The sequence below is a fragment of the Poecilia reticulata genome, chromosome 2, assembly GCF_904066995.2.
Source record: "Poecilia reticulata chromosome 2, P_reticulata-male-v2, whole genome shotgun sequence".
NCBI lineage: Eukaryota > Metazoa > Chordata > Actinopteri > Cyprinodontiformes > Poeciliidae > Poecilia > Poecilia reticulata.
Window position 1 is genome coordinate 45190172 of NC_088831.1, and position 12404 is coordinate 45202575.

At 42.8% G+C, this 12404-nt stretch overlaps 3 protein-coding genes across 5 annotated transcripts in view; 2 read left to right on the forward strand and 1 right to left on the reverse strand.

Moving 5' to 3' along the window:
- Positions 1-78: 78 nt before the first annotated feature.
- Positions 79-4048, forward strand: osgepl1 (O-sialoglycoprotein endopeptidase-like 1). 3 transcript variants are annotated; one of them, XM_008404196.3, is made up of 7 exons: positions 79-284; positions 1452-1839; positions 2308-2512; positions 2576-2724; positions 3404-3534; positions 3608-3679; positions 3891-4048. In XM_008404196.3, the coding sequence occupies exons 1-7, from the start codon at positions 79-81 to the stop codon at positions 3973-3975; spliced, it is 1236 nt and encodes a 411-aa protein (XP_008402418.2). In that variant the 3' UTR covers positions 3976-4048. The 3 variants fall into 3 exon arrangements, with proteins under 3 accessions (XP_008402418.2, XP_008402419.2, XP_081460876.1); XM_008404197.3 differs by having other exon boundaries at positions 3827-3916; XM_081604750.1 differs by having other exon boundaries at positions 149-284; positions 1457-1839.
- Positions 4049-4763: 715 nt separating this feature from the next.
- Positions 4764-8161, reverse strand: fkbp7 (FKBP prolyl isomerase 7). Its single transcript, XM_008404195.2, has 4 exons — positions 7907-8161; positions 6445-6596; positions 5967-6094; positions 4764-5305 (listed from the first exon to the last, which is right to left on the reverse strand). The coding sequence occupies exons 1-4, from the start codon at positions 8110-8112 to the stop codon at positions 5144-5146; spliced, it is 648 nt and encodes a 215-aa protein (XP_008402417.1). The 5' UTR covers positions 8113-8161; the 3' UTR covers positions 4764-5143.
- A 403-nt stretch (positions 8162-8564) lies between these two features.
- Positions 8565-12404, forward strand: part of glsb (glutaminase b) — a 48284-nt gene continuing 44444 nt past the window's right edge. Inside the window, 2 exon segments of the mRNA XM_081604758.1 lie at positions 8565-8643; positions 8646-9027. Coding sequence (XP_081460884.1) covers positions 8580-8643; positions 8646-9027 — 446 coding nt within the window. The 5' untranslated portion in view covers positions 8565-8579.

Sequence of the window (12404 nt, forward strand, 5' to 3'; positions counted from 1 at the left end):
CGCGTTGTTTTAATAGTTTAATGGTAGTTTAATGGTGAAGCGGTAGGATTCTAAACTTTTCCACCTCACAGAGGGAACATGGCGTTTCCAACCATGATCCAATCGAAGGTTAGAATCCTGCTGAGGCTGCTGCGGTGCAAACACACGGCAGGAAGCAAGGCATTCCGTTCCAGGCTGGTTTTAGGCATCGAGACGAGCTGCGATGAGACTGGAGCTGCTGTGATGGACGAAACTGGAGCCATACTGGGAGAATCCCTGCATTCCCAGAAGGAGGTTCATCTGAGGTGAGGGTCAGATGTCAGAGGTTCTGTTTCAATGTTCAGTTCGTTTATATTTAAATTCTTATGGTGTAAAATAATCTGGTCATAGCAAACACTAAAGTTTTGCATGTGTCAGTCTGCTGACCTGCAGCTCACAGGTTGTTAGTCAAAGCGGAAAGACATCAGCGATGACCTCAGAGAGGCTGGAGAGGGTCAAAGGTCATCTCCAAACCTCCTGAAGTCCTTCATTCTCCATTTCTCTGCCTCATATCTCATTCTAAGGCAGAGGTGGGCCAAAAACATACTAAAAAAAATGAAACCACAAAGTATTTTTTAAATTAACCTGCTCAATAAAAAAACTAAATGTGCAATATTTTAATTAGACAAATGATGCAGGCACATTTTCTCTTTGTAGGAAAATAATGTGTAAATTATTTTTAAGAATTTTTCTTAGAAGAAGTCTGTAAATTCTTAAGGATTAAGTTTATTTTCAGGATTTGAGTCACTTTGTGTAAAAATAATAATAAAAAACTTTTGCTGTATTTACTGGAGTTAAATTAATAAAAGCATATTTCAGAATGTTTTTGATATTTTGGTTATTAAAAGACAAATACTTTGCGTTCTACATAATAGTTTCCACCAGAAGATTTTAATTTGTTACTTTATATTTTTGCCTGGTTAATAAAAGTATAAAGTCTCAAAATTTATATCGGTCTGCAAAAAAATCTGAAAATGGCCCCCGGACCACACTTTGGTCAAATAATCAGAGACTGTTTCTGTGTTTATTCACGTTGTTTGACTATTCAACTAAATATATTCATACTTAGTTTTTCTTCAGTTTGCACTATTTGCTGTTATCTCAAACTTTTAGTTTTCTCAGTTATTTTTTCTCTCCAGAAGCTCCACCTGGTCTGACGCTCTGATTGGCTGAGATAGAAACTTTTTAAAATAATATGAATAATAAATGTAACTTAATTCTCTGATTGAGAGGATCAATAGATTTAAGCAAAATTATTTTTTTGGTTGTAAAGTGACTCGAAATTATATTTGTTGTTAATTTGTGTTTTAGAAATAAACTGATTAAATCTACAACAAAAATGATTGAAAAAGAAAAGAATCCATGTGCTGCAGTGGCCTAGTCAAAGTGCAGATCTGAGCAGAGACAGTGGACCATGTGTTTGGTTGCTGCAGGACAGGCGGCATCATCCCGACTGTGGCTCAGGCTCTGCACAGAGGAAGCATCGAGCGCGTGGTGCAGGAGGCTCTGGACCGGAGCGGCGTGGCGCCGGCCCAGCTGGCCGCTGTGGCCGCCACCGTGAAGCCCGGCCTGGCTCTGAGTCTGGCCGTGGGCCTGAGCTTCAGCCAGCGCTTCGTGAGGCACCACAACAAGCCGTTCATCCCCGTCCACCACATGGAGGCCCACGCCCTGACCGTCAGGATGCTGCAGCCGCTGCACTTCCCCTTCCTGGTGCTGCTGGTGTCCGGAGGCCACGCCCTGCTGGCCGTGGCGCGGGGCGTCGACGACTTCCTGCTGCTGGGCCGAACGCTGGACGAAGCTCCAGGAGACACGCTGGACAAGGTGCAGATGGCAGTTACCTGGGAAAGTAACTAACTCTGCTGATTACTTAATTTCAAAAGTATCACGGCGTATCAGGTCCACTTTAGATGGGAGTCAGTACCCTGCAAAAAATCATTTCAGAAAATTTCTGGGGGAAAAAAGGAAATTTCAGAGCTCAGAATGATAAAAAAAAAAAATAATTGATAGACACAATCATAAATGTTGAGATTATCAGAATGTTTCTTAAAAAAAAAAAAAAAGAGTATTTCTAAGTTTTGAAAAAGTTTTTTTCTAGAAAATTTCATAAATTAATCTCAAAATTTCAGTTTCTTATATGAATGTTTGTATTTAGTGTTTTATGGGATTTACGGATGGAAATGAGCATTTATCTAAATCCAACAACACTACGTTCATTAACGTGCACTGGTCAGATTAGGTGTCGTGGTTCTGTTGTGGTTCTGAACCGACATCAGCTGTTTGACCCTCCAGGTGGCTCGCCGTCTGTCCCTGAGGAAACTGCCGCGCTGCGCCGCGCTGAGCGGCGGCCAGGCCATCGAGCTGCTGGCGCAGGACGGCGACAGGACGAGGTTCCGCTTCAGGACGCCGATGGGACAAACGCCTGACTGCTGCTTCTCCTTCGCCGGGCTGCGGAACCAGGTCACCTTGCTGATCCAGAAGCAGGAAGCCGAGGAAGGTAGGACGGTTCTGGACTTCCTGTGCAGCTTTAGCCTTCCTGACCACAGCGATCCATTTCCAGGCGTAGAGGAAGGAACGGTGCTGTCGTGTGTGAACGACATCGCTGCCGCCACGCAGCACACCGTGGCCTCACACCTGGCGAAGAGGACGCACCGGGCCGTCCTGTTCTGCAGAACCAACCGTCTGCTGCCGTCACGAAACCCGACGCTGGTGAGAAACCGACCGCTGGATCCGATCCGTTTGTTTTTATTTCATCACATTCAGTTCAGTTAGCCGCCAACCAGAGCATCGAGTTCATCAGTTTCTGAGGAAACCAGCTGAGCATCGAGTCGTTGACACGCTGCAATCACTCCTCCTGACCAGCAGGGGGCAACAGCAGAGAGAGAAACTTCCCTTTGACAGGAAGAAACCTCCAGCAGAACCAGAACCAGAACCGGCTCAGTCCAGCAGCCATCTGCCACTTTGTCAATATCTGCGTTCCATTCACTGTAAAATTATGCAGATTGGAATAAAGAAAATAAATTGGCTTAATTGAAGCAAGATTATTTCAGAAAAACTCGTTTTTCAACAGGGTTTTTGCTCTGAGATGTTTTTTCATCTGTACCAAAATTCGCAAAACTACCATAGAAACATTTTTCACATCACACAAGTCACATGATCAATAACAGGATGTTACTGCTGGCAGAAGCGACGAAGAAGACGACAGGAAGTGGTATGAGGATGAGGACGTCTTGAAATTCTCTGCAGCCAAATATTTTATCTGCTGGGCAAGAAAATTGTAACTTCAGAATCAGTATCGGTTATTTGAAAATTAAAAACAGAAAGCTGCAGTGTTTCCATAGCAACCCAGCATATCCATACTTTTAGATTTGACCCAGTTTTTTTCCAGGTGTTGTCCGGAGGCGTTGCCAGCAACCAGTACATCCGTAAAGCTCTGGCGGTCGTCGCCGAGGCGACCGGGTTGCGGCTGCTCTGCCCTCCGGCTCGGTTCTGCACCGACAACGGAGCGATGGTCGCCTGGTGAGTTCTGGTGACCCGGCTGCAGTTGGAAACGGGTCCGGTTCACCTGAGGCGTTTGGTTTCCTCCCCGCAGGAACGGAGTGGAGCGTCTGAGGGAAGGAATCGGGATCTTGGCGCCGGAGGTGGAGGTCAGCTACGAGCCCAGGTCAGTTCTTAAAGGGTCAGAACCAGTTCAGGTTCTGGTCAGGGCTTCACTTCCTCTCATTCATATTTTAAAGACTGTTTACTGTAGATTTTTGGATCATAAAATAACCAGTACATTCTACCGTACTGACCCGGTTCCTGCTGTTAGCGGATCAAACCCTCAGACTGACATGAGCTGCAGGTTCTGACCCGTTCTGCTGGTTCTGCTGCAGAGCTCCGCTGGGCGTGGACATCACAGCCCAGGTGAGGGCCGCTGCCATCCGGCTGCCGTCCATCCGGATCAAGATCCCAGACTGACCGGCAGAGCTCCATCTATCCAAACTGTGCAGAAATGAGATGTTTATTTATGAATAAAGTATTTTAATATGAAGATTTATGACTTATTTAAAGGATTCTGATCATGAACGAATAACTATGAGGTGTGAAGCTTCAGGATCACCAACATTTAATGAGGCGCCGTTTGTAACGTATCATAATCAAAATTGACTAATTATTTGAGTTATAACAAAAAAAGCGCTTCATTTTTCAGTGACATTTTCACTGTTATCAATCTATAAACGTCAGTTTCAAAGTAGAAATTTAGCTTGATAACATTTAGCTGCAAACTAATTTAATTAAGCGAAATATTTCAAGCTAGTATTCAATTTCGCTTGTCGATAACCGGAAGTTGAGTACCAAAATAAAAGCTCGGTCTTGCGAAGCTTTTGTTTCGTTTTTTTCTCAACGTGTGAACATTTCAGCTGTAAACAGTCGTTTTGATATTAAAGAAGTTTTACCGATGGGTCTACAGTGTTGGACCCATCTGATAACCAGCAGGAGTTCATACAAGTTCGCAAGATCCAGCTTTTGTGAACTTCCGGTTATCAGCTGGCGAATTTGACTACCAGAAGCTAAATGTTCTGTAAACTTCTGAATTTGAAGAAGTTTTAAATTCTATTCTGATATTCGGCTACTAAACTAATATATCTTAACTAAGCTGTAAAAGGAAAACATTTTTGTAGAGTGTGACTATTTCTGGTTTTACTCGTAAAAAAAGACACAGAAATTAATGTGAGCTTTATTCTCATCAAATCAAAACACACGTATTATTTGTTCTACGTCTTTATTTCATGAATCCAGCCTCAGAAGTGGTTTCAAATAAAAAGTTCTGCCTGTGGCTCATCCGCCCGGCAGTTATGTGACCTGTGCAGCCTCGTGGTTAGTCCGGGTACTACAGCAGGCTTACATCGGTTCCTACCTTCCAGTTCTAGAACCGTTAATCTAAAGGCATCGATTCTGGACGTGATCCAAACCGATAAAAATCAGTTACTTAGAAATGTGTGCCACTAAATTAACTTTAAAAACACCAGAAGAAGAAGTGTGGATGTCATCTGGGAGCAGAAGTGGTTTAACTCATGAAAACAGACCAACTGATTCAGTTTCACTTCTTCCTGTTTCCTCTCTAAAGGAATCACAGACACAGCCGCTACAGCTCGTCCCGTTCATATATGTTATACTCCTTGGCGCTGATCTGCCCGTCTCGGTCCTGGTCGCTCTTCCAGAAGATGTCGGCCAGGATTTTCTCATAGAACGGCTCGTCCCGCGGCTTCCCGCCCTTTTCATATTCCAGCTTCAGGTATTCCTTCACCTGGACACAACGGAGCACACCTTCAGGAAGCTCTAACGAACAGCAAAAATGCAACACCAAACTGTAGCCCACTGATTTATCAGAAAGTGAGAAATCATTGGAAGCGTTGAGCAACAGGTGTGGGAGGGGCAGAACCACTGCTCAACGCTGCTCCAGGTGTTTCTATATTCAACTAATATAGAACATTTTTTGTTTTTTTTTTAAATGTGACGACGTTTTCCCAAAAAAGCGACTAGAAATAAATCTGCCGACGTTTTACAGAGAAAGTGACTAGCAACAAATATGAATCATTTTTTTCAAAAAGCAACTAGTGATAAATCTGGCCACATTCATAAAATATAAACTATAGACAAATCTAGCAACTTTTGTAAAAAAATAAAAAAGTGAAACCAAACAAGTTGGATTGTTGGAACCAATCAGAAAATTCATCTGCAGTACCACCTTCAACCCAAAGAGGGCAGCACTGAGGAAGCTTTAGGACAAATATTACAGAATTAAGAAAATTTACATGAAAATGTCAATTTATATTGAAACAAAGTTGGAACCCAATCAACCAATTTAGACAGTTTATGTAGGAAATAACTAGATTTGGAGTTTAGTTCCTCTTTAGCAGCTCGAGGCGTTTGGAGAAGTTAGAAAATGGAGGAAGGCTCTGCGTTACCTCCGCCTTGGTGAGGCTCTTGTCCTTGTCCACGTCAATCTGTCCGAAGGCCTCCATGCTGCGGGGGCCTCTGGACACGGACAGCACCTCCACCTCGAACACCACTGTGGCGTTGGGAGGAACCGGACCTTTCTCAGCCGGACACACAAACCAGAACCGCTTTAACCTTAAACGTTTTAAATCGCTCTGCAAAAAACCTGAAATAATCCCAGGAAATGAGTTTCTACTGGAAGGAACATGCATTTTATCCATGAGGAGAAAAGACTTCAGCAGAAGTTCGAACCTGGAGTGCAGGAACCATTGCAGCGCCCCCTTCAGGTGGCACAGATACAGCGTTAGTTATCTCAGCCAGCTCCAGCGCATGCAAAGAAAAACCCTCTGAGCATGCTCAGCCTACAGGGGGCGCTGCTGCAAGAGAGGACAAGACAGCATGAAGACACGGAGGACGTCCCGGTCCATTCCTGTTCGGCAGACCAACCTTTTCCTGTCGGACCGAACGCCAGCTCCGACGGAACCGTCACCTTCCTCTTCTCCCCGGCGCACATGTCCATCATGCCGACGTCCAGGCCTCTGATGACCTGTCCCACGCCCAGGACAAACCACTGGGGGTGTCCCTGCTTGTCCGACCGGCTGGCACAGAAACAGTCAACAGGTTACAGAGTCCGGGCGGACAGAACCAGAACCAGAACCAGACTCCAGCTTCAGTTCTTTGAGTTTTTCAGCTCAGATTTCTGGAGGTTTGCAGAATTTTCCTCTGGATTAAAAACCAGCCAGGAAACAGAAGCAGCTTTTATTGAGGAGAAACGTTTATTATCTTCCCATCATAAAGCATCATATCAGCCGCACAGCACTTTGGTCAACTCGGATTGTTTTGCCATTTTTAAATCTGATTTTGGACGCCATTTGTAAAGTTAGTCAAACATTAACAGCAATAATTTGGTTTATTTAGTCATGAGGTGGGGCTGCACAGTGGCGCAGTTGGTAGAGCTGTTGCATTGCAGCAAGAAGGTTCTGGGTTCGATTCCCGGCCTGGGGTCTTTCTGCATGGAGTCTCCATGTTCTCCCTGTGCATGGTGGGTTTTCTCCAGGTTCTCCGGTTTCCTCCCACAGTCCAAAAAAAACATGACTGTCAGGTTAATTGGCCTCTCCAAATTGCCCCTAGGTGTGAGTGTGTGTGTGTGCATGGTTGTGTGTCCTGTGTGTCTCTGTGTTGCCCTGCGACAGACTGGCGACCTGTCCAGGTGACCTGTCCAGGTGACCCCGCCTCTCGCCCGGAACGTTAGCTGGAGAGGCACCAGCAACCCTCCCGACCCCACTGAGGGACAAGGGTGACAGAAAATGGATGGATGGATGGTCTGAGATTAAAAAAAGAAAACGAAGGTTCATTTTTTTAATTTATAAATGTCAGTTTTAAAATGAAATATTTAGTTAGCAAAATAAATATTTTGTTATAACCATTAACTAAATAGCATTTAGTTTATTTTGAAGCTAAATATTTGGTCAGCAAGCCAGGTTACTAGATTCAAATACATATTTAATTTGAAGCAAAATATCTACTTAGCAAACTAAACATTTAGTCCAGAGATTATTTAGCCTGCAAGCAAAATATTTAGCTTCAAACTAAATATTGAGTTTGAAGTTAAATATTTAGTTAGTAAGCTAAATATTTAAATTCAATATTTAAGATAAAAACATGTTTAGTTAGGAGCTATTTAAATATTGCTAAACAAATATTTAGTTTGAAACTTTTATAAATGAATGAATGAAAATATGACTGAAAAATTGACCCTCGTTTTTCCTATTTCACCCAAATTCTTGCTGTTAAATTGTGACTGTAACTTTACAAACCCATATTATTCAGCCCGCTGTTCCCAGTGAGTCTCCGAACCAGAACCAGGACGTCTTTAGAGTAAACTGGACCAGCCTCCTGTAGAACCGACCTGCAGTAGAACTGGGAACCATCTTTTTCCAGGAAGCCGTCGTAGTGAGCGTTGATCAGGTCTCCCTTCTTGCTCCTCCTGCTGCACTCTTCGGGCCTGAACAGAACCTGGATCTGGACCTGGTCCTGCGGTTCGGCGGCCCAGACGGAACCGAGCTGCCAGCCCAGAAACACGCACACAGCGCAGCTCACCAGCCTCCGCATCATCCCGCTTTGCGTTCGTGGCAACTTCTGAATCTGACCCCTGACGCTGACGCCCGGGTGACGTCACAATGACGCTTTCATTGACAAACTGAGACATCTATGTTTCTTGAAGCAAACAGCCATTATTCATAAACATAAAATTATGAAATAATTACTTATTTATGTGCTAATTTCAAATAAAACGGGAATTAGATACATCAAATAAATCAAATAATATATATATTTTTTAAATATACAAAAAATATTAATGTGGAATTTAATTAGTGTAAAAATCACATGTATTTATTTTAGTTTCTAATTATTTTATAATCTTGTGTTGCAGCATATTGTGAATTATTTCATCTGCCATCAAAGCAGACATTAAATTTTATAAACAACAGTAACACAGGGAATGTGTTTTAATGTAGTTTTAATGTCTGCCAATAGAGGGAGCAGTGCGCCAGTGTAACACGTGTTTCAGAAGAAAAAAAATGAAGCGGAATTGTTTCCACCAATCAGAGCAGAGGTGGGCGGGGCCAGACGCCGGTATTTATTTAGAGCGGGTGACTCATCGCCGCTCAGACTCTATTCATTCCGAGAAGCAGCTCCTCCAGACCGACTCGTTAGGACCCACGTTTCTCCCCCACAGCCGGACAGGATTGAGATGTTACATTTCAGGTTCTCCACAGTCCTGAAGGAGTGTTTTCAAGCCACCGTGAAGCGTCCCTTCCCCTGCCGCACCCAGGAGAGCTGGTACCCGGCGCCTCGGCACCACCGCTGCCTCGGTTCTGTCCCCAGTGATGTTGCTGCCGCCGCCGCCGCGCCGCGCCGCACCGCGCCCTGCTCCGCGCCGCGCCGCTCCTACTGCGTAAAAACAGAAGGCGCAGCCACCGTGGAGCTGGACGAACACCTGAAGAAGGATGGGGCCGAAGGAGACAAGTACGTTTGCTAGGTTTTCTCTCTCCCGGGGTGGGTGGATTATTCTGGGGGTCACGGTGAGTCATGACGCACTTGAGCGGATGCGGGGTCCTTTCACCGCCTGAATAAAAATGTCATAAATAACCCGTAAAGTTGCTTCCTCCCAGTTAGAATATGAACATATGGTGGCGTCCGACAACATGAAACCATCAGAACCAGTGTAGGCGGTGGCAACGCGGACTGGAGACGGTGTAACGGCCTGTCCCGGATAGCAGCAGCGGCGGCCACCGCACCATGTGACTGCTGTTCATTTCTGTCTGGAGCTTCATTTAAAACAGCAACACGTTGAATTAACCCCATTAAGGCTCCATCTGGCCAGTCATAGCGCTTATTGCCCCCCAGCGTGCTCCTGCTCTGACGGCAGCCTGCTGGGATAAAGGGCTATTACACAACATTTTATGAGTTTAAAATCTAAAATACGTAAACAGATTGAGCCTGGACTGGATTATTACACAATTATGATGGATTTTATGTAAAAAACTATTTGTTATATGTAAAGTTTGTAATAATTATTTGTTATATTTGACGTCTAAATGCACCAATCCACTGTTTTCACTTCCAATACCGATATCTGAGGTTTAGCATTAGCTGATCCAGGAAAAACGGCTGAAATGACTCAAAACACAAATGTGCTGAATTAAAAAATGTATTTGATAATTCACACCAATAGCTTCACAATCTAGGTCAAACTCTTAAAACAACACAACTTTAATTATTTCAGCCAATAAGGAGGATAACAGTCGGCCTGTCGTCATAACAAGCTTTACTGGACCATAAATCATCATTATTGCTTATTGAGGCCGTTTTCAGGTAATATATTATGTCCAAATAATGCAAAAACACATTTTCAAAATCAGTCATTTTAAATTCTAATGAACATTTAACACTGGAATTTAAATATCCAAAATAAATAAAAAACAACAGAAACAACAAATAAAATGAATTATGAAATATCTGTGAACAAACTGAGAGCAAAGGTCCAGACCGAAACCTTTATCATCCAGAAAAACGAGTCATGAAAATGGAAATTATTCATTTTGTTTTCATTTATCATAATTTATTGCTTTATTGATTATTGTGACGGGTCCAGAAAGCAGCCAATGGAAGATGGATAATAAAGAAACCGACAAAAACCTTTCAAATGGTTCAGAAAGTGCTTCAGATCTGGAACATTGCTCTAGAAATGCTTTCAACATTGGGACCAATACAGACATTGATAATGGTTTTACCTCAGGTGTTTCCTGTTTCAGCTCACCTGAGTCAGACTGACGCCTGATTGGCCGACGTCTGCAGGTGTGTTAAAGCATCTGAAACATGCAGGATTGTTTATGAGCTGCAGATTAATTTTCTCTTTCTGTGTAAACTAACACAGCAGCATTTTCAAATAGGCCTGTCGAAATGATCAATAAATCAATCACATGATGGATCAAAACAAACTCACTTTCATTTTCTTGATTTATTGTTTTTCTCTTTCTACCTAAAACTGGGTGGTAATTTTTCACAATTCATTTTGTTGTCTCTGTTATTTATTTTGCATGTTTAAAAGTCTAATCTGAGTGTTTTAGATCTACGGTCCAGATTTGCTCTGAGTCAAACGAAGAGCAGTTTTAAAAGATGGCAAGAAAATCTGTGAATATATTAAGTTTTTTTATTATTATTGCATTTTACTGTAAAATTGGATCCAAGCCTTTAATCTCTTCTAATTCCAGAATATTTAAAGAGGCAGTGTTGCGTTTTTTAGCGTTTCATCGGGTTTTCATGTTTTTCCCTGGAGTTTTGCTTTCATGTTGGAGAAATGGTTTAATCTCCATGGCAACCATTTAGCTGCTAAACACGTGGGTGGCCCTAGCCCCGCCTTCCAGGTGCAGCTCCTGCTCCTTCAGACTAGCCAGCAGCAATTAGCAAACAGCTGCTGAGCTCATTATAGGAGCTGCTGCTCAGAGCAACGCTGGTAAAAACGTCAAAGGGTTAATAGAGGAGCCATGTTGGATGACTTCCTGGAGGCGGAGCTTCAGGAAGAGCAGGAGCTTCTTAAAGAGACAATTTTAAGGCTTTACATCAGGAAATCAAATTTCTTTAAAGTCATATTTGATATAAACAGCATTTTAATAACAACTGAAGGAAACAGTTTCTTTATTAAGCTGTGAAGTGGGGAACACGTGACGCTGCCCCTTTAAGACCAAATTTCCAGCTGTTGTAGGATAATCTAGTCCAGGTTTGAAGAATCTAAATGTTTTTTGTATCTCAGCTGCAGCTGCTGTAGTTTGATCCCGATGAAAACTTCAGAAATCCCAGATTAGATTTTAAATATTCTGCCTTTAATCTGGTCTCAGAGTTTTTATCGCCGGTGTCTTCTTGCCCGCGGCCGGCTGCGCCTCCCCCTCCTCTGCTGGTTTCCAGGCGACCGCCGGGTTCCTGGGCTCGGTCCGATCTGTTTGGACACGTTCTGGATGAGCTGGTTACCGTGGCAACGCGTGGAGTGTTTACTCTGCTGAGAGAAGGAGCAGAGCAGCGTTGCATTCTGGGAAATGTGCAAAGCGTGGCAAACTGCTGCTGCCTGGTGGAAAACACGAGAGGATTCTGATTAAACAGGAAAGTTTCCTCAGATCAGCTGATCGATTAACAGAAACTAATAAAACCAAATCAGTAAATACACAATGGGCGATTGATTACTTTAGTAATCGATTATTCTAATGATTAATCGATTAATCTGATTTTTTTAAGTTGGTTATTCTGCAGATTTTTCATCTAAACATTGAAGCATTTCTTATATAACATTAAAAATGCAAATAAATAAATAATCAGATTCTTTTATTAAATGCTAAAATCAACATTTTGTTTTCTAAAAGTCAATAACCGATCAAAGGATCAATCTGCAGCTTCTGACACCAACAGGAGAAACTAAAACTGAACATCAATACAGAGATAATAATTGATTAACTGGACAGAAAGATGTGATTAATGGGAGATTATTTCCAGAAGGTGAATCTGAAGGTGACCCTGATGGTTTTCAGACTAAAAGTTTTTCATCTTAAATTTGAAATGTTTATATTTTTGTTCAGTTTTGTTGAATGTTTTGTTCTTTCAGCAAATAATGTTTTACAGTTTGTGTTACTGATTAATCGATCGGTGGATTACTTCAATAGTCGATAAATCAATCGCTGCCTGACAGTCAGCAGGCGATTGATCGGAGGCATCGGCTCTGGTTGGTGCGCTGAACCGATCAATGATCTGTAGGAAAATCTGCTGATTATTTATTATTGTTTTTGTTAAAGTGCAGAATGTCCTGGTTTGGCAGCAGAGTGGCGATATTTCAGACGCAGATCAAATCGGTTTCT

Bases quoted from the DNA above. Each gene is read 5' to 3' on its own strand.
- fkbp7 (XM_008404195.2), bottom strand. From the start codon at position 8,112: ATGATGCGGAGGCTGGTGAGCTGCGCTGTGTGCGTGTTTCTGGGCTGG. The intron at 6,597-7,906 runs GTCGGTTCTACA...TTTCTGTGCCAG, and splicing joins GGTTCCCAGTTCTACTGCAG to CCGGTCGGACAAGCAGGGAC. The intron at 6,095-6,444 runs GTTGGTCTGCCG...CGGCTGAGAAAG, and splicing joins GTTCGGTCCGACAGGAAAAG to GTCCGGTTCCTCCCAACGCC.
- osgepl1 (XM_008404196.3), top strand. From the start codon at position 79: ATGGCGTTTCCAACCATGATCCAATCGAAGGTTAGAATCCTGCTGAGG. The intron at 1,840-2,307 runs GTGCAGATGGCA...TTGACCCTCCAG, and splicing joins CAGGAGACACGCTGGACAAG to GTGGCTCGCCGTCTGTCCCT. The intron at 3,680-3,890 runs GTCAGTTCTTAA...GTTCTGCTGCAG, and splicing joins GAGGTCAGCTACGAGCCCAG to AGCTCCGCTGGGCGTGGACA.